General features: G+C 35.5%; 2 protein-coding genes across 6 annotated transcripts in view; one reads left to right on the top strand and one right to left on the bottom strand.

Annotated features, from left to right (window-relative positions):
* zranb1b (zinc finger, RAN-binding domain containing 1b) overlaps positions 1–15,375 on the bottom strand; it is a 33,848-nt gene extending 18,473 nt beyond the window's left edge. Inside the window, exons 1-3 of one of the 2 annotated variants that reach the window (XM_005158595.6) lie at positions 15,047–15,375; positions 5,596–6,545; positions 2,811–2,998 (exon numbers count right to left, since the gene is read on the bottom strand). In XM_005158595.6, coding sequence (XP_005158652.1) covers positions 2,811–2,998; positions 5,596–6,433 — 1,026 coding nt within the window. In that variant the 5' untranslated portion in view covers positions 6,434–6,545; positions 15,047–15,375. Of the gene's footprint in view, positions 1–2,810; positions 2,999–5,595; positions 6,546–15,046 lie in introns of those variants that run through there. The other variant, NM_001077768.1, reaches the window with a different exon arrangement.
* Positions 15,376–18,508: 3,133 nt separating this feature from the next.
* The window catches only part of akap6 (A kinase (PRKA) anchor protein 6), a 279,219-nt gene continuing 273,260 nt past the window's right edge, over positions 18,509–24,467 (top strand). For all 4 annotated transcript variants that reach the window (XM_001919913.8, XM_021467296.2, XM_021467295.2 and 1 more), the window contains exon 1: positions 18,509–18,619. The gene's annotated coding sequence lies outside the window, so the exon portion shown is untranslated. The remainder of the gene's footprint in view (positions 18,620–24,467) is intronic.

A 24,467-nucleotide genomic window follows, 5' to 3' on the forward strand; every position in this document is an offset into this window, starting at 1 on the left:
CATACACTTACTGTGTTTACTATGTTCTAAGCTTATATATATTATATTATACATATAGTCTGCTTATATTTTGTTCTCAAACATAATAAGGTAAGTGTGCCGAGGTTTCTCTCCCACTTACACAAACACACACTATACTCCATATTTTTTTGGCACTGTGACTGATGACCAACAGCGAAACAAATCACAAATTTGGGTTAAAGTGTTTACATGAGCTGCTTTTTGAATGTTCCTTTCATGTTCCAGTTTTACATGTTATAGTGCATATTTGATTAACGTCATTACACCACCATTCAATGCTAGATTCCTCCAGCGTTTCACACATCAACAGTTCGTGTTCGTCTTTATAGCACTGTGTGATTTTGGTTGTTCTGTTTTTAATTTTGCGACAAGTTTAACTGCAGTTAATTTCTCACACACTATGCATGCATAGCAAAAAGACAACAACATCTGTTAATTCAATTTCTGTTTAGATTAATTATGACTTTAGTTGGATTAAGGTAATCAAAAATGTACATGGTAAATTCTCTTAATCAGATTATTGTTTATTTGTTTATGTTTTAATGCCATATCAGCAGCATTGACTGTATTCATGGAAAACTTATACTAAATATACAATGCATAACATGCATCTATGACTGTTTCTTAATTTATTGTACAAAAACATAAAAATATCAACATCACTCACTGAAAAAGAGTCATACAATCTTTTAGTTTGATTAATATTCTAAAATTTCTACATAAGATACTTTTTTTTACATTTTAAATATTTCTTAAATAAAAAAAAACTTTCTCTAATTTAAAAATACACATTCTAATAAAATATGTTTTAATTAGAGTATTGTCTTAATTGTGTTAAAATTAGAGTATTAATGTTCATGTAAACATACTCAATGTTTATCATTTGCATGTTTTTTTTAAAGGCGTAGTTCACCCAATAATTGACATTTCTGTCATAATTTACTCATCCTCCACTTATTCTAAATCTGTTTGGGTTTCTTTCTTTTGTTAAACACAAAGGAAGATATTATGAAGAATGTTTGAAAAAAACATCCATTGACATCCATAGTGTTTGTTCCTACTCTGGATGTCAATGGCTGCTTTTTTTTTTACCATCAATCACAATAGAGCTGCACGATATTGAAAAAAACCCCCCAAAAAACAGACGCTCTGACATTTTGTTTGACTGTGATATATTTTGATATTTTAATATGATTTCAGAAGATGACTTTAATGGAAAGATGAATAATTTTAAACTGATTAGGGGAGAATTTGCATAAAATTATAACAAACAAATTCAAAAGTAGATGAATACAACTGCAACTTATAAATAGGTAAAAATGTTTTAAGATTTTCTGTGGAATTAACAGTATTGAGGTGCTAAAATAACACTGTAATTGTGTATTTCATTGTATACGCCATTGTATAAATTCACTTCATTGTATAAATAGACCTAACTAAATACTATTAATCTTTGTTTAAACTTTATAACTTCTTAGTTTAAACTTGCTTAAAAACTCACAGGTCTTAAAAACGCATGCAAATGAAAATATTTCACTCTTTTGGGGTTAAACTTTGATGACCTCAAAAATCACATATTTTTAACTGTAGTGGCTTGTTATTATAATCCCACTTTGACACTACAGATCCTTTGATATCGATGCTGAAACAATATATTATGCAGCCCTTCTTCAGAATATGTACTTTTGTCTTCAACAGATTCGTAAACACACTGAAAAAAAATATTCAAAGATGATTCCTTGGATTTACTAAATTTTTTTACGTTAAGTGGTTGTAAACAATTTATTTGGGCTGAATTTAAACAAATTAAGTTGAACACAAATAAATTGTTTACAACAGTTCTGCATGCAACACTTTTTTTCAGTGCATTTAGAAACAGTGTGAGTGAATGGTGAGGAAACTATAATTTATGGGTAAACAATCCTTTCAGGTTTGTGACTGTGTAAGCATTTCAAGTTTAAAGCAATCTGCACATTAAAATTAGAGCTAGAAGTGTGTAGCTTAAATAAAGATTTGTGTTTATTTAAACAATGTGGACTGTCCTGTGTTATTTTACATTTGACTATTCAAGAAAACCCTAAAGCAGTATTTATTTCATTAGGCTTTCTGCCCTATTGTGTTTATCTGTGCTTGCAATTTGTTTATTATATTTAATGCAGATGCTTTCCCTTTTAACAAAATCAACCCAATCAATCTAAAATTATGATTTTTTTTCCAAACAGACCAAGTCAATTGTATTAATTGTGGTGAAATTGTATTAATACTGTAATATATACAGGGTTTGAATTACAGGGGGGTTTTGGGGTGGTTTGACCTTGACATTGATGAATGTAAAAACAAGATATGTGGTGGGTCTTCTGTTTAAATAGTGGAAAACAGTTTGCACCGACCTGTATTTTTAACAGTTATGTTAATGATAAAAATAATCAAAATAAATACATTCCTATAATGGTTCATACCATTGTGAATACATAAACACTGGCAGATCTAGCCGACCGATAGACACTGTAAGTGTTCAAAAGACAGTTTTCCTGATAAACAGGTTTTTGTGAGCACATATAGCCTTAATTAAATTCAAATTAGACTCATAGTGTGTATTTTAATAGATGCCCTAAACACCAATGCTTGCACATGACGATCTTTCATAATCATACATTTACAATCAATATTATATACCCATTTTATATACCCACAACATAGTAAATATACCCATGCAACATCAGTTTGTTTTGGTTACATATACTGCAACATTACTCTCTTCTGATCTCATGTATGCAGGTGTAACTGACCTCTGTGAGCAGCACCGCCAGCATGTCCTGTCTTTGGAAGCGGATGGCCAGATGCACCAGCGTGAAACCAGCATCAAACGCAGACGGACGATTTAGAATCCGCACCTCGTCTGCGGTGAGCTGACGTGCAATATCACCGCCGGATGATTTATACGCCTCCACGGCGGCCAGATCCCCCTCCACTACACCTGAGAAAAGTGGGCGTTAAATACGAGTGAGTGCATTTCCCTTTGTCACAAGCTTTTGATGTTGCTGTATGAGTATTTAGATACAGATTCCCACTGATCTGTTGGAGCTATTGGAATTTCCCAGAAGACAACGATGCTGTGATAGAGATCAATGAATATATACTCTGATACAGGAAGCGAACAGAAGTGTTCCCTACAGTAGCAGAGCCTAGAGAGAGAATATCTGTCAGTTTGCATCAAACCATGCACACACACACACACAAAGCGTCTCCCACCGGCTTTGTGATGAAAATAAAGGTTTGATGCCAGCTGATATCAAGAGACTGAGCTATGACTTTCCACTTCACATCACAGTAAAACATGCCAATCAAAGTAATGCAATGTGTAAGCCTTAGACAAAAAGAGGCTGTAGATGAATCCTAAACACTTAAGCAATGCTTTATAATCTCTAGAACACTTTAGTCTATGTTAACACTTTTAAAGTAGATTAGTTATCTAACAATGGACAATACTTCTAGGGAATTAAAATAAGTAAAAGTTGACACACAAACAAAATATTCTTCTGTTTTAGTTCATGCTAATACATTAGATCTTATTGTAAGTGTCAAGGCAATGGATTTTCTAGAAATGTGTGATTATTAGGGATGCTTCAATCAGGATTTTTTTCAGCTGATACGGAGTACCGATTCCTTGTCATTGTGATCAGCCGATACAGAGTACTGATTTTGATACTTTAAGTTTCTGCAATGGCTTAGTTATATAAGCACATTTTCTCCCACTACTGGACTCAGCTTCCAGAAATGATCAGATGTGCTCCAACATTAGGCACGTTCAAATCGAGACTGAAAACACATCTGTTTAGCAGTGCCTTAACTGAATGAGCACCGTGCTACGTCCCACAGATCGCACTATTATGTCCTTCTTTTCTTTTTCATTCTTTTATAACCCGTTTTAACACATTTTAATCTGTTTTTAATCATTTTTAATACTTTATTTTATTGTGTCTTTTATTCTTGTTTATGTAAAGCACTTTGAATTGCCACTTAGTATGAATAAATAAAAAAATTAAAAAAGATTAAACAGATGGATTGCTCAAGAGCGCCATTAAAGGCGTTTACGTTGTTACATAAAAGTGTTTCAAATAAATGCTGCCAGAAATGTATCATGGTTTGCACAAAATAAATATTAAGCAGATTTTTATCATTAATAATTATTATTTTTGAGCACTAAATCAGCATATTTGAATTATTTCAGAGGGAACTTGTGACACTAAAAACTGAATTAATCATAGAATATTTTTGTTTTGCCATCACTGGACCAAAATTACATTAAAAATCTGAAAATAGAAAATACTTATTGGAAAATCTAGTATTTTTTCATAATATAGATTTTTTAAATCAAATGAATTCAGAATCTGATCAACAGGAGCTTAAAAATAAAAAAGAAATTGCACTGAACCCCAAAATTTTCAATGGTGAAATATAGAGCGAGACACTACATTAGGGGTGCCCAAACTTTTTCGTATAAAGGGTCAAAAGCCAAATATGACTGAGAGCCATGGGCTGAAGGTAAATATACCAAGCTATATTACATTAAAGTTGCCATGGGTAATTACCTAATTCATTTCATAAGATTAAAAAATAAATAGAAAACATGACTTCAAATCATATTAACTAATGCAGTAAAACATTTAAAATGATAACTTATTGCAATAAAAACATAACCAATCACATTTATTACACAGTGGAGTTCAGTGATGAATACACTAGTGAAGCAGAATCTGCCTTTGCCTTGATTTGTCCTCTTTCTGTCGGGTGACAGTATTACTAGATCTGATTAATTTACACTATTTAATTGAAATATTTAATTTCAGTTAGCTTTTAACAATAAAACAAACAAACAAAAGGTTGCATTAGATTTTAAATGACAACCTCTAAACCATGCCCATTATTCTCTCTCTCTTCTCAGATGGGATGGTGGGCCACATCAAAGGTTACTATGGGCTAACTTTGGCCCGCAGGCCCTAGTTTGGGCATCCCTGCTCTACATAATGATTTAAAATGATAAAAAAACAAATAGGCCGTTTAAAAAAAAAGAGAAAGGCATCTGAATAAAACTACCAGCTTATTAAAATAAAATGAACAAGATAAATTCATGTTTGCAAACAAAAGATGTCCTGCATGAGTGCAGACACTCAATCTAATGCAAACACATTTTAAAAACATACCTTAAAGGGACAGTTCACCCAAAAATAAACATTTACGCAATATTTACTCTCCTTTAAGTGTTTCCAAACCACTTACGAGTTTCTTTACTCTGTTGAACACTAAAGAGGATATTTTGAAGAAGGCTGAAAACCTGTAACCATTGACTTTCATAGTAGGAGAAACAAATACTACGGAAGTCAATAGATACAGGATTCCTTCTTTATTCCAAATTTCTTCTTTTGTATTCAACACAAGAAAATAAAACCAGTTTGGAGCAAGTAAAGTGTGAGTAAATTATGACAAAATGTAAAATTTTGGGTGAACTATCCCTTTAAGTGCCCAAATGTTTCGAGGAATCCATATCCGGCACTAATGGAGCGGATTTCTCACCAGCACAGGCGTTCAGGAAGAGCCAGTCGCTTCTCCTCATCCTATTCCGGATCTGTTTAAGCTTTTTAAAGTCCGCCTCCTGCTCATTATCGCTGCCCACCGCTCCCGATGCCAGCTCAATCTTCACCTCCGCCTGCCCTTTACACATGGGCGGAGACAGTTTCCTCAGCCTGCCCCTGCTCCCCCCACCACCGCCCCCCGCTGTCCTTACATTCTCCCTCTCCTGCTCGTTCACTATCGAGGGCGACGTTGCACTTTCCGCCTCCGAATCCTGCTGGGGCGTCTCAGGTGAGCCGCTGGGTTTAGGATGGTCGCACACCACACACCTGAGACTCTTTGGCCAGTTCTCGTAGGTGCACGCCGAGCACGGCCAACGTTGTGCATGCATGTTAAGCCGGTTACGGTCATTATATTCCTCACATGGGTCAGAGGTCACCGGGGAGGGTCTGGATCCTGATGTTTGAGGGGTTTCTGATGGGCTGAGTGGGCTGTGTTGTTGGGATCCCTGCTGCCTTTGACTTAGACACTGTGTGCAGCGGATAGCACGTGGCCAGTTTAGGTATGTGCACATGTGGCAGGACCACTTGCTGCTGGTTTCGGGCAGCTCATCGGCGATTCTTACCCGAGGGCGAGCGCTGGAGTCTGGGCAGATGAGCAGGGTGGAGCCCCCCTGTGTGGTGCAGAGCGACGGGTCCAGGCTGGAGCTGCTCTTGAAGGGTTCCTCTGTGATGATGGGTGCGTTGTGCCTTTGTGCCCGACACATGGTGCATTTGATAGCAGACGGCCAGTTCTCGTAGGTGCAGTACTCACAGCTCCACTTCAAGCCCAGATCTGTCATCCTCGCTCAGGCCGGTCACCGCAGCTGATCACCCCCCCCACCCTCCCGCCCGCCAGTTCTCCGTTCTTCTCTTGCGTTCGCCCGCTTGCAGTCACAGCGGCTCCAGTTTCTCCTATAAAGTAATAAAAGGTAGACAAAGTTTAGTTCCAGGGGTGCCCGAGGGGTTAAATTTGGGCCTTGAAAAGTCTTAAATTCACTGAAATAATATCTTCATTAATCAATTTCCTTCAGCTTAGTCCCTTATTTATCAGTGGTGGCCACAGCGGAATGAACCACCAACTATTCCGGCATATGTTTTGCACAGCGGATGCCTTTTTCAGCCACAATCCAGTACTGGTAAACACACATACACTCTTGCATTTACACACATGCACTCATACACACTACAGCCCATTTAGTTCATCCAATTCACCTATGCCCCATGTGTTTGGACTGTGGGGTAAACCGTCTTAAATGGGTCTTACTTTCCCTTTGTTTATGTAAAGCTACGCAATTGAACACACTATAAAACTTTTAGCAAAACTATTAATAACTAATATTATAACAGTCTGTTGTGCATACATTTAGTTTTGTTAAAGTTATTGAATAGAAAAATTATAGTATTTATACAACTAGGGAACAACTTGACACATTATTTAAAATATGCGGCTGAGAAATAACTCATTAGAATTAAAAATGCAACCCTTTAGCCTTATGCAAGTCTAAAATTTCATTCTTCATGGTCTTCAAATGTATTAAATTTGACGTAGTGAAATCTGCAGAAACCCCGAGTCCTCAGTTTGAAAGGAATAATGCTGATTGGCAATGTTAAAGGGAACAGTTCACCCAAAAATTCAAATGCTGTCCTCATTTACTCAACCTTCATTTGTCTTTCTTCTGTTGAACACAATGTTTTGAAGAAAGCTGGAAACCTCTTACCATTGACTTTCATAGTATTTGTTTTGTATGAAAGTCAATGGTAACAGCTTTCTAGCTTTCATCAAAATATCCTCATTTATGTTTATCAGAATAAAGAAACATATAAAAGTTTAGAACCACTTGAGTGAGAGTAAATGGACCCTTTTCACATTTACGGGTTTCTTAGTAGTGGAAGTCGCTATAGTTAAGTAAATAAAAAAAAAAAAATAAAAATCAAGACTTGCAGAAAAAGGAAAAAAAACAATTGTGAGACTGATAACAGCAGCCAGAAGAGAGAACAATGTCAAATGTACTGTCCTGGCCTATAAATGCTACATTAGAAACCCCTCACACAAGCGGTAATTTGATGGTAATTTGATGCAAAGATGATGCAAAGATGATGTAATGTAATGTATGTAATGTGTATTGATATAGTGCATTTATTGTGTATGGTCATACACCCAAAACGCTTTACAATCATGAGGGGGGTCACCACCACCAGTGTGCAGCATCCACTTGGAAAATTGATAAAATACATACAGAAATACATATAAATGTTCATACGTTTTTAAAACTTCTGAATATTAAAAACTTTAAAGGATTTAAGATAATGATGACTGTTCAACGCGTCTTCTGAAAAGAGCCCATAGTGAGCAAATGTTTATTTTTGGGTAAATCTCTTGTGGATTTACAGTGGGCCAAGTTCATTTATTAGCACATGAAAATATACTATAGTAATAGTAAATACTATGGTGTTTTTTAACCATACTGACAGCTCAAACAGAGATAAAGATGTTGAATAATCAGCTAAAATGTGGCTAGAATTGTTTTTAACAGGTATGGGCGATTATATATTGCATCACCAAAAATGATTGAGGTCACATCCATGTGTTGTGCGATAAGTTGATATATTGATTATTGTGACAGGCCTAACCATTTACCCCCCCCCAAAAAAGAAATTCTCAAATGAAAAGGTACTGACCTTAAACTTTAAAGTGTATATCATAATACCCCCTTTAGTTTTAAAGTGTATGCAAAAGCTGATTATTCATGTTTTGCAGCTACACTTGATAATATTCCAAGTGCATCTTGTGCTTCAATGGACCTTTTGTACAAAGGAGTTACATGGTCGATGTCACAAATTTGCTTACATTTGATTAGTGACCTAGAAAAAGTGAAGGATAGTTTTATTTTTATCCCTTCTTTGTTAGAAATGGATAAATATCCCTGTTTACTGAAAGAGTTTAAATTTGGACCCCACTGTAGTATATTTGTTTACACTTTAATAAATAGTTTTTGAATGACCTGAATTCACCTCCTGTGAATTTCTTTTTCAATTATTTCCCAAATTATGTTTAACAGAGGAAACATTTCCACAGTAATTCCTACAATATTTTTTCTTCTGGAGAAAGACTCATTTGTTTTATTTTGGCTAGAATAAAAGCAGTTTTTAATATAATATCAAGATTATTAGCCCCCGAACAAACCAATCATATAAAATGACTTGTATTACTTAACCTAATTACTTGCTTAGTTAATCTAATTAACCTAGTTAAGCTTTAAAAAGTCACTTTAAGCTGATTACTAATATCTTTAAAAAAATCTAGTAATATATAAATGTCATTATGGCAAAGATAAAAGAAATCAATTATTAGAAATTAGCAGTGATGGAAAGACAGCTGAAAAATTATACTCAAGTAAAAGTACCATTACTTGATTAAAAATGCAGTGCAAGTAGAGTAAAAGTATCTGTTGTGAATATTACTCAAAGTATGAGTGAAAAGTAGCCCTTTTAAAAGTACTCATGAGTAGTGAGTATTACGCAGTTAGTCTGATGCGTTTACATGTAATTTGTGCATGTGTGTATAAACGTAACATTCTGTGTGGTGCATGTAGTTATTGTCCAGCAGGAACACAACATCATAAGATAATATTAATATTAGGTAATAATTTATATTAGATAATAATATTAATAATAGGTTAGATTTAGGTTGTGATGTCAGGTGACCAAAATTCAATGTTTAGCCAGCGTCTAAGGACAATGTTATTTTGATGTCCAATAATGACGTCAAATGATGGTGATATTTGTTCGATTTAAGGTTGTGTTAGAAAATAACCAAAATCCAACGTTGAGCCAACATCTTAAACCAACGTCATATTGACGTCAAATGCTGACATTCATTTGTCAGTTATGGCAACCGAAATGCAACATCTCATAGTGGTAACATCAGAAGTTCTTATTTGGTCGGTTTTAGGTTTGAACCTTGAACATTTACGTTGGCCTGAAGTTGGATTCTGATTTTAACCCGATTTTCATTTACAAACAAAATGCTACGACCCCATGACGTCAGGGTACAATGTCAATCTGACGACATGTTGACATCTTGTGCCTGCTGGGTGTTTAAGTCCATTTTGGTCATCATACAGTAAACATCCGTCATCTTCTCATCAGTGACATGCATCTAAACAGTCAATGCATGTAAAGATTTTGAACATCTTCTTGGGCATTTTAATGCTTCCAAACTGTTTTCTGCAATTTTAAATCGCCCATGTCTTGAGGTAGTTCATGAGGATGAGATTTACCTTCTATGTGCCATCTGATTGGACATGAATCACAGGACTGATTTTTCTAATCCCCATAGACCAGGAAAAATAGAGACTGCAGGTTGAAGGAAAGTAGTGGAGTAAAAGTACCAATACCTCACTAAAAATGTACTCAAGGGAAAGTAAAAGTACACATTTATAAAAAAACGACTTAATATATTACAATTCCTGAGAAAAACTACTCAATTACAGTAATTTGAGTATTTGTAATTAATTACTTTACACCACTGGGAATTAGTCATTAAAACTATTATGCTTAGAAATGTGTTGAAATAATATTAATTCTGACTTTAACTGTTTTTAAGAATCAACTAAATGTGTTAAATATAAACATCACTATCTGATACAATCAGTGTAACACATGCATTAACTTTTTGCAGGGGTATTTGTACAGTTTCCGCTTTTTTGACTGTCATGTTACCATGCATTTGTTTAAAATTCTGTAACATTAATGCAAAGCGATGCAAAGGTTTGACAAAATTATGATAATGAAAGCTTTTCTCTGGGTGACATGGTGACCAGTTGGCATTTCTGTGTGGAGTTTGCATGTTCTCCTAGTGTTGGCGTGGGCTTCCTCCGGGTGCTCCGGTTTCCCCCACAGTCCAAAGACATGCGGTATAGGTGACTTGAATGGACTAAATTAGCCGTAGTGTATGAGTGTGTGAATGAGTGTGTATGGGTGTTTCTCAATGATGGATTGCAGCTGAAAGGGCATACAATGTGTAAAACATATGCTGGATAAGTTGGCAGTTCATTCCGCTGTGGCGACCCCTGATGAATAAAGGGACTAAGCCGGAGGATAATGAATGATGCTTTTCTCTAGGTCTCTTCATACAGTAACAGACACAGAACTCTTTATTTTTGTCTTTATATTGTCTTCAATTGATGTGAATGACCTTAACAGTTTCTATTTTCTGCACAAAAACAATCACAATACATTTATTCTCAAAGGCTTTTAGTCAGGAAAGTTGTTCAAGACTCTGGATTATTCCTGACAGTCCAAACAGGTGGGCTTGACAGAGATGAATCCAGCTCACTGGGGCAAACGGTCACATCCTTTGACCTACATTCCTACACTCTCATTTGGTTATTGGACTAGATTTTGGTTATTAACATTTGTTTAAAAAAAGAGACGGCCTAGATTTCCCTGACTAGAATGTAGTAAGGTGGTAGCATGGTGCAGAGATATTATGAATCTGGTAGTTATACTATAAGAGTCGCATACCACAGAATTTACACAGCTTGTGGAAAAAATACCATGGTATTGTCAAGGCATATGTCCAAAAAGGGACTTTCCTCATAGAAGTATTACAGCATTTGGCACTTCTGTGTTCAATTTAATTCATGTTTATTACTATAGCACGTTTACAATGCAGATTATTTCAAAGCAGCTTAACATGGAAGTTTTAGCACATTGAAACTGCTTCAGTCCAGTTTTCAGAGTTAAAGTTCAGTTCAGTGTGGTTTGAACATTTACACATTTAGTCACATTTAGTAATGGATTTAATATACAGCTAGTAAAAAAAATCCACTTGAAAATTTTCAGTTTCTCTACACTTATATTTATGTCTGACTAACACTCATTTAGGGCAGCACGAGGGCTCAGTGGTTAGCACTGTTGCCTCAGCAAGAAAGTCAGAGGTTTGAGTCCCGACTGGGTCAATTGGCATTTCCATGTGGAGTTTGCATGTTCTCCCCGTGCTGGCGTGGGTTTCCTCTGGGTGCTCCGGTTTCCATCACAGTCCAAACACATGCACTATAGGTGAATTGAATAAACTAAATTGACTGTAGTGTATGAGTGTGAATGTGAGAGTGTATATGCTGGGTTGCAGCTGTAAGGGCATCTGCTGTGTAAAACATATGCTGGATAAGTTGGCGGTTCATTGCACTGTGGCGCCCCCTGATTAATAGAGACTAAGCCGAAAAGAAAATGAATGAATGAATGAATGAATGAATGAAATTGGCCATAGTGTATGAGTGCCAGTGTGAATGGGAGTGGGTACGGGTGTTTCCCAGTACTGGGTTGATGCTGGAAGGGTGTCCGCTCTGTAAAAACATATTCTGGAATAGTTGGCAGATCATTCCTGATAAATCAGAGACTAACACAAAGGAAAATGAATGAATGAATACCACTCATTTTTGTTTATTCTGGCAATAATAAACGGAAATAACATTTCAGAAAAATCTAAAATAAAAATGTTAAAACAACATTTAAAGCATTTTTGACATAAATTCAAAATTGTTTCTAGAAAGTTTGTATAATTATTTTTTTTATTAGTCTACACAATACTGATGTTACGTTTCAGAATAGTTAAGAAATGCCACAATTTTCTGTGGGAAAAAATGTAATAAGATCTTAGCCAAAATGAATAATTTAGTCACTTAACCCATACGTAATAAATTCAGTAATGTATGTATTATTATAAATACTATATATAGTAGGATTTTATTTATAATATAAATATGTATATATATATATATATATATATATATATATATATATATATATATATATATGTATATATATATATATATATATATATATATATATATATATATATATATATACATACATACACACATATACATATGAAGTATTCAGATGCAAAAACCTCTAAATGTCATCTGAAAATTTCTTCTAAAATGAGAATTTTACGCAAGCTCCTGTGTGTGCGTTTAGTAAATCCACTTTCATTCATTCATTTATTCATTTTCTTGTCGGCTAGGTCCCTTTATTAATCCGGGTGTTCATCCCTGTCCGTAGTGTCTGAGTGTGTTTGTGAATGTGTGTGTGGATGTTTCCCCAGAGATGGGCATCCGGTGCGTAAAAACTTGCTGGATAAGTTGGTGGTTCATTCTGCTGTGGCGACCCCGGATTAATAAAGGGACTAAGCCGACAAGAAAATGAATGAATGAATGAATTGGAGGCTGAAGAAAATTGCTCGTTCTAGGAGAAAATTTCAAATAGCACTTGAAGGTTTTTTGCATCTGAACTCATATATCAACTATATAAATATATATAGTTGATATACATATAAATTATATATATATATAAAGTTTGTTTGTGTGTATTAATGTGTTCAATTTATAATTTGTAATGTTAAATAAAATTGAATAAAACACACAAGACTTTATCACCATCACCAAATCTTGTGTTTTATTCAATTTTATTTAACATTACGAATTAATTGACTGTGAACAATGTTGTACTTTGATAGTCAATAATATGATGTCAGTATTGACAATTTGCAAAGAATACTTTTCTGAACATATATAATTTACGAGAAAGTCCAAATGTGTGAATGTGAAAATTGAGGTGAAGTTGTTTTTTTTTTCTTCGCACATTCGTTCAGTGACAACTTGTGACATGCTCCCTATAATGTTTACCATGGTACTTTGAATATTGAGCCTGAAATAGCATGCAAGTATGACTTGAAGACAGCAATAGCACTATTTATTTACCTGTGAACTAAGTGTTGAACTTTGATAGTCATTGACTGCAAATATGATTTCACTATTAACAAAACGCAAACAATACTTTTCTGAAATTATATTATTGAGAAGAAAGTCCAAATTTGACCTTTACCTCAATTCTGTCATAATGGATAAAGAGCTGTCAACCCAAAAGCATGGACGCGCCTCTAATATCATTATATGATATATATATATATATATATATATATATATATATATATATATATATATATATATAAATATATAGTAAGTTTGTGTGTACTTTATTATGTGTTCAATATAGCGCTTGTAACGTGAAATGATATTTAATAAAACACCCACGAGTCATGACTTAATCACTCTATATGCAATAGTTTCCATATTTGACTGAACATTTGGTTACAACAACCCAGCATTTTTTTTTTAAGAGTTCATCTGACACAATCACTACTGTTTAGGTCTCCCATTAAAAAACAGCATTTTAAAATAATGTTACACAACAATATCAGTCCTGCTTTATGACAGTAAAAGTCTGAGGAGGTCAGAATTTAGGTAATTTTTTTTTTTTTTTTCATTCAGTGACAACTTGTGACAGGCTTGTTTACCAGGCCACTTTGAATATTCAGTCTAAAATAGCATGCAAGTATGGCTTAACAACACCATTAGCACTGTATACTTGACTGTGAACAATGTTGATAGTCATTAATATGATTTCACTATTAACAACTTGCAATTTACAATACTTGAAACTAAAAAAACAGAAATATTATTAAGGAAAAAGTCCAAACATGCGAATTTGAAGCCAACTTTACTTGAATGTCAGAATTGAGGTTAAGTTGTTTTATTTGCACATTCGTTTAGTGACAACTTGTGGCATGCGCCCTATATTGTTTACCATGGTACTTTGAATATTCAGCTTGAAATAGCATGCAAGTAGCTATGACTTGAAAACAACATTAGCACTATATAATAACTGTAAACAATGATCTTCGATAGTCATCATCTGTTATTTATTAACTATTAACAATTTGCAAAGAATACCTTTCTGATCATGTATTATTAAGGAGAAAGTCCAAATTTGACCTTTACCTCAATTCTGTCAGATTGGATAACGAGCTGTCAAACCCAAAAGCTTGGACGCGCCTGTAATACCGCAAAAATGCTGTGCATGTTGGCATTTCAGTGGCTTTTGACACATAACCTCTTTATACATGACAGCAACCTTATAACGGTGAGAGGGGTTTCTCTGTAACGGGCGCTATAAATGGAATTCGAGAAGCATTTCCGCTGCTTACATTGTATCAAGTTCAAATGTACACAGCTGAAATGCATCCAGTAGAAACTGTGCGCTGTTACATTGTAAACACTCTCGGCTCGCTTCGGAATTCCACACCAAGGTGTCGATTTTACCCGAACTACAACAACACCATAAAAGAGCTTCAGTGTTTGTATCTGCACTGTAAATAAACACGCTACTTGAGCTTAGCCTGTATGCTGACATTTTCACTTCCTTAAATAAATAAATAAACACTAAAAATATGCACATGAATTATACGCGAGTATTAGGAAGCTGGGAGAAAATATGGATTCATTTGCCCTGTTGCATATATTCTGTTACGTTACAGTGATTTTTTAAAACATAAATGGCAAGGCCCTTACCTGTCTTTGCCCTCCACACTTCAGTTTGCAAACACTGCCGTTCCCGACTTCGTCCTTCTGCAAACCGAACGTCTGTCCTACCGAAACCCAATCCGATCGGGTCCAAATCCAGCTCAGCACCGACAATCTACCGCGACAGCAGAGATATCCTGCGGCCGAACACCCATGTTATTCCTCTCCTTCCTCTGAAACCCCAAACACCACCGCGATCTTCCGATCAAAGCGGGTTTTAGAGGGTTTTAGACACCGGAATTCCCATTTCTGTTGCCGATATGACTGGCTCTAATGGCGGCGGCGCAGGAGCGGGGGGTAAACCAAAATAAACCTACTCCGGAGATACTGGTAGGAGGGATATCACCTGGATCAGCGGGCACATATGATTGGCTCTCTCTCCGTAAACACCGTGGAAACCAATGAGGGCGCATTTCTTTCGTTAAAGGGCTTCACGGCATACTTCCTCCAAAAGCAATAACAATCAGGAAACCGCGGCTCACTTGTCCGCCATGTTGGCTCTCTGAATATCAGAGACTGAACGTTCTGCTCCGCTCTGGACTGGAGCCAAAATGGAGTGTGTTTCGTGTGTTCGGCTCCACTGCCAAGGCCAGGGGGATGATGTCATCGTTTCAGAAAGATCTACCGCAGCATCATCTGCAGTGACATAAGGGCAGTTTTTCAATGAAAACAAAAATAAAAGAGTTGACTGTATGGCTCCGGGGCCGTTAGATTGTTCTGCGTGCTGCTCTTTTATGTTGAAACAATAAATAAAGGGCACAGTTTAGCTGAGCAGTTATTTCCATTTATTTTTTTATTGATTTATAAAAGGCGTTCGTTGTTATTAATAGTTGTTTCATAAACACAGTTTTCTTTAGAATGTAAAGTCATTTTAAATAGGCTTCTCTTACATTTTGATATATTGTGCATTTTCTTTTAAAGTTTATTATTGTAAAAGAGCACTTATTAGTTTGTATTAGGTTAGTCGTGATTATGGTTATGGTGAAACTAGCCTACATTTTATTGTCTGGTGATTGTCATGTATCTTATCGATCTGTTAAGTTGAATATTGAAGTAGAATAATACAAATGCTTAGTTACAGCTGCAAGCGCAACTTTGTCGCCATCCAGTGGTTTTAATAAAATAATGCGACAAAAACTTTCAATGAGACATTTTATTTACTCCTAAAATTAAATTTGACTTCCTCAGGCAATCCAAGACGTAATTGACGTTTACTTTCTTAACATTAAAGATTGTTATTTATTTATTTTTTAGCTCAGATGGGGTCTTGGTGAGTCATATAATGCAAGTCAATGGCTTTGAGAGTCATAAAAACACATACAGGCAAAACTAAATATTACCTGTGGATCCTGATTTTTAATACTTATAAAGCAAATTACTGGTCTATTAAGAAACGGGACATTATTTACAACATTATTACCTTTAATAAACATCTTCGGCAATAAAACCAGACTGCCTAAAACAATTTTTTTTGTTACATAATGACGTATACATTGGCACAAAAACTCACATGTAAGCTGGTGGTGTTTGTTTACCATGGAAAGGGGCCGGACTGAAATTTGGTGGCACTGAAATTCCAGAATGAAAACATTTTGTAATTCATTTTGCTGTGAGGTGACAGTGCTACCCACAGCGTGGTTGAAATAGACACTAAGCCGAAAGAAAATTAAAAACATGTTTTAATGTTACATCAAACTTTCAGTGTGTGTGTGTAGTAGTAGTAGTAGCAGAATATATATTAAATAAAATTTAATATAAAAAATAATATATAAAATATTAAAATATTATAATATTTAATATATAAAAAATAAAAAAAATATATATTTTTTTATTTAATGTATATTCTGCTACTACTACTACTACACACACACACTGAAAGTTTGATGTAACATTAAAAATGTTTTTATTAATTTTCTTTCGGCTTAGTCTCTTTTTCAACGGCGCTGTGGGTAGCACTGTCGCCTCACAGCAAGAAGGTCGCTGGTTCGAACCTCGGCTGGGTCAGTTGGCATTCCTGTGTGGAGTTCATTCCGGTTCATTCCGCTGTGGCGGAATAAAGGGATTAATAAAGGGACTAAGCCAAAAAGAAAATGAATGTATGAGTCTCTATTTCAGAGGTCACCACTGCGGATGCCCTTCCAGCTGCAACCCAATATTGGGAAACAATTTATTTACACATACACTCATAAACTCAATTTTGCTCATTTATTTCACCTATAGCACTTGTCTTTGGGCTGTGAGCGAAACCCACACCAACAAAGGAGAACATGCAAACTCCACACAGAAATGCCAACTGGCCCAGCCGGGACTCGACTCAACGACCTTCTTGCTGTAAGGTGACCGAGCCACCATGTCGCTCTGTTTTTATATATATTTTATAATTAATTTATTGTATTATTATTATTTTATTATTTTATTAATATTTTCATGTATAATAATAATAATAATAATAATAATAATAATAACACATTTTATTTAAGATGCGCTTTTCTTATTCTCAAAGCATTACAAGATATATAACAACAAATAAAAAAATGCAGAGAAATACAAACTTAAATAAGCCAACGTAACAAGCCAAAATTTACACCGTAATAATCAATAAAACAATAAATAAGCAAAAACAATAAATAAACTTCTCTCCATGTTGGTGTGGGTTTCCTCCGGGTGCTCCGGTTTCCCCCACAGTCAAAAGACATGCGGTATATGTAAATTAAATTAGCTAAATTGTGTGTATAAATGCAAGAGTGTATGGGTGTTTCCCAGTACTGGGTTGCGACTGGAAGGGCATCGGCTGGGTAAAACATATGCTGGATAAGTTGGCGGTTCATTCCTCTGTGGTGACCCCTGATAAGTAAAGGGACTAAGCCTAAAAGAAAATCAATGAATGAATAAACAGCATTTGTGTACTGCATTAAACTAACTGGGTATTGCCATATTGTTTACAAACTGTTGTTCTTTGGTAGCTTGGAGCACTCCTGTGAGTACTTCTTCATCTTATGTGCTGCTTTTTTATGATTTATTTAATATTTTTTCAATTTTACAAATGTAAACACCAACGATTAAGAAGAAAGATGGAAAGGAATCAGGGAAAACAGTTTACGGATGCACTTAGATACACCAAAAACACTGTAAATGGAAGAAAAATGAAGTAAATTAAATAAATAAACCAAGTATATAACTAAATGAGGGACAGATTACTTATGTGTTGCTTTTGATCACGTAAATTGAAATGTCACGTAGATGATAAACACGAGTGTGTGTGTTTATATTCATCTGTCTGCGTCTCTCTGCTTTCACAGCTCCGCTTCCTCTCTCTCATCTGTAGCCACACCCACCGGGGGCCCCACATCAGAGCACCACCCCTCTCCAGCCAATCAGACTGCAGCACGGCCACTCCATCACTCCTCAGTTTCCAAGGCAACTGGGCTGCTCTCCTGAAAGGCGCTACATCATCAGCATCCGTCCGGCGAGGGCTGCTCGAGGCAGGCAGCCCTGCAGTGGCACCTCCCTCACACACACACACACCGCACTGGATGGACAAATGGAGGAGATAGTGTTATGGTGAGTACCCGGCTTCTCTCTTCAGCTTCATCCACATGCTTCATTTGAGCAAATTCAGTGTAGATCTAAACGAGACGTGATGCTGCCTAAGTGTTCGATTGATTGAAAGGACAACATTGTTGAAGGAAGAACCTGACGCATGCATTAATAGCATCCACAAGGAGGGCAGAACATACATTGAAGCCTCTTGATAAGCTTTCAAAATCTGCAGCGTTGCTTTTTTTGTTGTTGTTGGGAATGTAAGAGAGTCAGTGTGTTTTCTCCACCCACTGTACACGGAAGCATGGCCCAGTGTTTTCAGCTCAATAGCCAAAGAGTGTTTGTGTGTGTGTGTTATGCTTATGTTGCTTTTAGGGGAATTTCGGTCCTGTCTTCATGGTGCTGCGGGATTTTATTAGTGGTGCATGTGGTTTGACATTGCTTGGTCATGGTTCGGTCTGCTTTAGATCCTGCCTCATCATCACCTTGGGCCCAAAAACACACACGCCCTGCGAGGGTGTCGTTGCATGACAGATGCTCGGAGATATTAATACAGATTTGTGGTCTTGTTGATGATGCTGCATGTGTGCGTCTTAAGGTGTGGTGTTGCGCCACTGGATTGGGATCAGAATTTAGGTTTATTTGCTAGGCTATCCTTTTGATGATGATAGCCCATATAATATAGTATATTAGCATCTTTTATCCAAAGCAACTTGCAAGTGAGGATAAAAGAAGCACTTCAAATCATCAGACAGTAGCAGTGTGTAAATACTATGATAAGTTTAAGTTCACAATTCAGGTTTATTCGCTTAGCTAACCTGGTTACAACCCGTATAGCATATTTACATTTACTCATTTAGCAGATGATTTTATTCAAAGGGACTTATAAAAAAGCACTTTAATTCATCAGAGAGTAGCAGTGCATAAGTGCTATGATAAGTTTAAGTTCACAATTCTGGTTTATTTGCTTGGCTATCCTGGTGATAACAACCCATATAGAAATATGGTATATTTACATTCACTCATTTATCAGATGCTTTCATCCATAGCCACTTACCAATGAGGATAAAAGGACCATGTCAAATCATTGGAGAGTAGCAGTGTATAAATGCTATGATAAGTCACAGTTCAGGCTTTACTTGCTAGGCTAACCTGGTTACAACCATATAGAAATGTGGTATATTTACATTTACTCATTTGGCAGATGCTTTTATTCAACAGGACTTATTAAAAGCACCTCAAATCAAGTTCAAGTTCAAGTTATTTATATAGCACGTTTCCAACTGCCACAGGACTGCACAAAGTGCTTTACCGAGAGAAAATAAACACATGACATGAGCATACAAACAGTAACAGCAATAGGCACATAATAGGAAAGAACATGAAGAGTGTATCAATAAAAGAGCAGAATAAAATAAAATAAATAAATAAATAAAAATAATTTTTGCCTAATTAAAAGATGCTACCACAGTTGACCAACACTAAACACGATTAAGAACATGACCGTTTTGATCCCCCTCCCCACTCCCAACCCCCCCCTGAAGGGAAGGACTTAATTTCTTAGACCAAGAAAATAAATGCATCTTTCATTTAGATTTAAAACAGGCAGCGACGAAGCCTTTTTTAGTTCTAATGGCAGGGCGTTCCAGAGGTGAGGACCTGCTATGGCAAAAGCACGTTCTCCTCTTCTTTTGAGGTGGGCCTTTGGAACTTTTAATAAAAAACTGATCAGCGGAATGCAAGTGTTCAGGGGAGTGTAATTAACAATCAGTTGGGATAAATAATGAGGGCCTAGACCAGGGGGGGGCAAACTCGGTCCTGGAGGGCCAGTGTCCTGCATAGTTTAGCTCCAACTCTAATCAAAAACACCTGAACATGCCAATCAGTGTCTTCAAGATTACTAGAAATCTATAAGCAGGTGTGTTTGATTAGAGTTGGAGGTAAACTGTGCAGGACACCGGCCCTCCAGGACCGAGTTTACCCACCCCTGGCCTAGATCATGTAGGGCTTTATACACAAAGAGAAGGATTTTAAATTCGATTCTTTGTGTCACCGGTAGCCAATGTAGAGACCTCAGAATAGGAGTGACATGTGCATATTTCGGGCTTTTTGTTAAGAATCTAGCTGCTGCGTTATGCTCTAACTGTAGGCGAGCAATCTGAGACGTAGGCAGCCCAAAATAGAGAGAGTTACAATAGTCCAACCGGGTGGTTATAAGCGCGTGTATGGCAATTTCTAGTGAGTGTGAAGGAAGAGAGGATTTCATTTTTGAGAAAAGGCGGAGTTGGTAGTAACTATTTCCAACCACTTTTGATCGACAGAGAGTAGCAGTGTATAAATGCTATGATAAGTTTAAGTTCACAATTCTGGTTTATTTGCTAAGCTAACCTGGTTACACCACAATAGAAATATAGTATATTTAATATTTACTCATTTAGCAGATGCTTTTATTTATAGAGACTTAAAAAAGCACTTTAATTCATCAGAGAGTAGCAGTGCATAAGTGCTATGATAAGTTTAAGTTCACAATTCTGGTTTATTTGCTAAGCTAACCTGGTTACACCACAATAGAAATATAGTATATTTATATTTACTCATTTAGCAGATGCTTTTATCCTTAGCCACTTACAAGTGTGGATAAAAGAAGCACTTTAAATAAACAGAGTAGCAGTGTATAAATGCTTTGTTAAGTCTAAATACCTAAATACCAAGTCTACTTGAATTTAAATGATTTATGATGATTTATATTTATCACTTATTTAATTATATATGGCAATATATGCAAATGACATTTATGACAAACAGGTTCACGTTTGGATTTTACAAAAATCAAATGTGTCTCATATGCAACACATATTTCCAAATATTGTAAAAGTTAAATTTTACAAATGTTTTCAATCACTGGATGGCAAAGGGGAATTTGACTCTAGGATTTGATTCAAAAAGAGATGGTAAATGTGCTTCAGTTCATTAGTCATGAATAAACATTATGCATAGTATGACAATTTAAATGTATACAGCGTGTTTGTTTGTGTGTGTGTATGTGGGGGGTTGGCAATCAGGAGGAAATTAGGGAACAGCTCATTGTTAAATTAAATAGACTTTAATGCAAATTACACTTCATCAATTATATTATAAGCATAACAAATATAAGTTGAATTATGAATTTTGTAGAATGTGGAAAAAATGTCTTTACGTTTATTTTGTTACACACTATCAGTACTGTAAAACCATCTATTTCCCGTGTACAATTTCAGGTTAACATTTTATTTATTTATTTATTTATTTATTTATTTATTTATTTATCTATTTATTTATTTATTTATTTATTTATTTATTTATTTATTATTAATAATAATTTTCATATTTCAAATAAAATTTGAATGTGATTTTTAAATTAATATATTCAATTTATATTAATTCAATTCAGTTCAATTTATGTTTATTTATATAGCGATTTTACAATGTAAGTTGTGTCAAAGCAGCTTCACATAGAAGTGCTAGTAAATTGAAACTGTCAGTGCAGTTTTAAGAGTTTAAGTTCAGTTTAGTTCAGTTGAGTGCTGTCTAATTTTCACTGCTGAAAGTCCAAACACTGAAGAGCAAATCCGCAGCTCCACAAGTCCTGAACCATGCAAGTCAGTGGCGACAGCGGCGAGAAAAAAACTTCACCATCTTATCTATTGATGCGTTTGACAATATAACACTGCTTTACCAATATCTACAGACCTTTTCACTTTTTTACTTTCATTTAAAATGTTTTATATATGTTTTATGTGTTTATATATGTTAATAAATATAAGATCTCTTTTGTACATTTAATTTTAGGCATCAGACACTAAATTTTTGAGCCATGTAGGTGATAAATAGAAACAGTAAGCAGTTAAAAAAGCTAAAATAGAGGCAAATAGAAGAAAATAAAATAAATGCCCTAAATTAAATGGATTTAAGTCTGTTGACGCAGCACTGCCTTTGGTTTAAAGAGATATTTGATCTGGAAATGAAAATTCAGACACATTTTACTCATATATTAATTGTTCCAAACCTTTCTGTCTTCTATTGAACACAAAAGAAGATACTTTGAAGAAAGGTGAAAACCTGTAACTCTTTTTTCCCTTTAATGGAAGTCAATGGTTTCTTCTAAATATCTTCTTTTGTTTACAAGAGGAAAGAAAATCATAAAGGTTTTGAACCACTTGAGTGAGCGTAAATAGTAACTACATTTTTCTTTTTGGGTGAAGTATCACTTTAATTTGCTTGTGTGTGTCTGTATCTGTGTTAAAGTTTCTTAAATCTCCAAAGGTCACTGTGTATTGGAGCTGTGTAGCCTTAGGCACTGTTTCAGTTGTTTCCCAGCCATCGTGCTGGGTTTTGCTAAGCAGTTCCTCTCTGATCCACCCCTCCCACTCCCATGAGATCCCTGTTTTATCATGGTGATGAGGGTTTATGCTTAAGCAGGGTGAGACACTTGTGTGTGTGTCTGTGTTTGAGTGTTGAAGACCAGGGTTTGGGATGTAAACAAACCCCTTTTTGCCACAGCATTGACCCTTGTTATATAGACTCTGAATATTCAATGTAGATATCTGCTTTTGTTGCATTGAACACAGAACAGCCCTCTGTAGTTGTTATGACAGAAACCAGATGACCCAGAAATACTAGTAGTGATATCTGTGGTCTTGAGTGCTGAGGGCGCAGCTAAACCAGGGAGCGTTAGTGTGTGTAAACAGATTGAAATTAGCACAAGGAGGCTGAAAATGTTGTAGTTTAGCAGACTCATTCAGGACAGACTGCTTTCAAGGCAGGTTTTGTGTGTGTTCAAATGACATCACTCTGTAAAATGAGCAGTTTGAGTGTTGAACACAAACACAGTTAAAGTTTAACGTTTGCAATATGATATTCAGTTGAAGACAAAATTATTCACCCTCTGTTGAATTATTTATTTATTTATTTATTTATTTATTTCCCAAATTAATATTAACAGATCAAAGAACTTTTCACAGTTTCCTAAAAATTTTTTTCTTCTGGAGAAAGTCTTATTTGTTTTATTTCGGCTAGAATAAAAGCAGTTTTTAATTTTTAAAAACCATTTTAAGGTCAATATTATTAGCCCCCTTAACAATAACTTGCCTAGTTAACCTAATTAACCTAGTTAAGCCTTTAAATTTCACTTTAAGATGAACGCTTGTATCTTAAAATATCTATTGATATACAGTTATTAGAAATGAGTTATTAACTATAATGTTTAGAAATTTGTTGTTAAACATAAATGGGGGAAACTAAATATACAGGGGGGCTAATAATTCTGACTTCAACTGTATATCGTTATCAGGATATGAGATAACTTACATCGTGAGCTAGCTTGATGTAAACTATAGTATGTATGCATTTGAAAGCTGTTGTAAATAATGATATAAGTTGGCTTTTTTGCTCTGTAATGAGAGTGTCAAAGATCTGTTAATTTCCCGTTTGCACACAATGCGCAGTCTGTGTGTCTGTGAATCATGTCCACACACTTCTGTCATCATTCAAACATAATGAGCGCAGCTGCCGTCCAACTTCACCACCCAGGGTGTGGCAGCAGGCGCTGCAGCAGGCCTTCATTATTTTTCATTATTTTATTTATATCTGCTGATATACAGTGATATATAAATAATATTCTGTCATGAACACTCTCTGGATTTAGTATGGTAATGGGTATTTATATGGCAATGTTGATGTATTTGGTCTTGGTGGATCTGCTGCTGCTTTGATTACTATGGCAGAGCAAGTACAGAGACCTGCTACTGCCAGTATATATACAGACATGCCGTCTGAGAATATAACATTGCTGCAAACATAATATAATACAGTTGAAGTCAGATTTATTAGC

The sequence above is a fragment of the Danio rerio genome, chromosome 17 (assembly GCF_049306965.1).
Source record: "Danio rerio strain Tuebingen ecotype United States chromosome 17, GRCz12tu, whole genome shotgun sequence".
NCBI classification, from domain to species: Eukaryota; Metazoa; Chordata; class Actinopteri; order Cypriniformes; family Danionidae; genus Danio; species Danio rerio.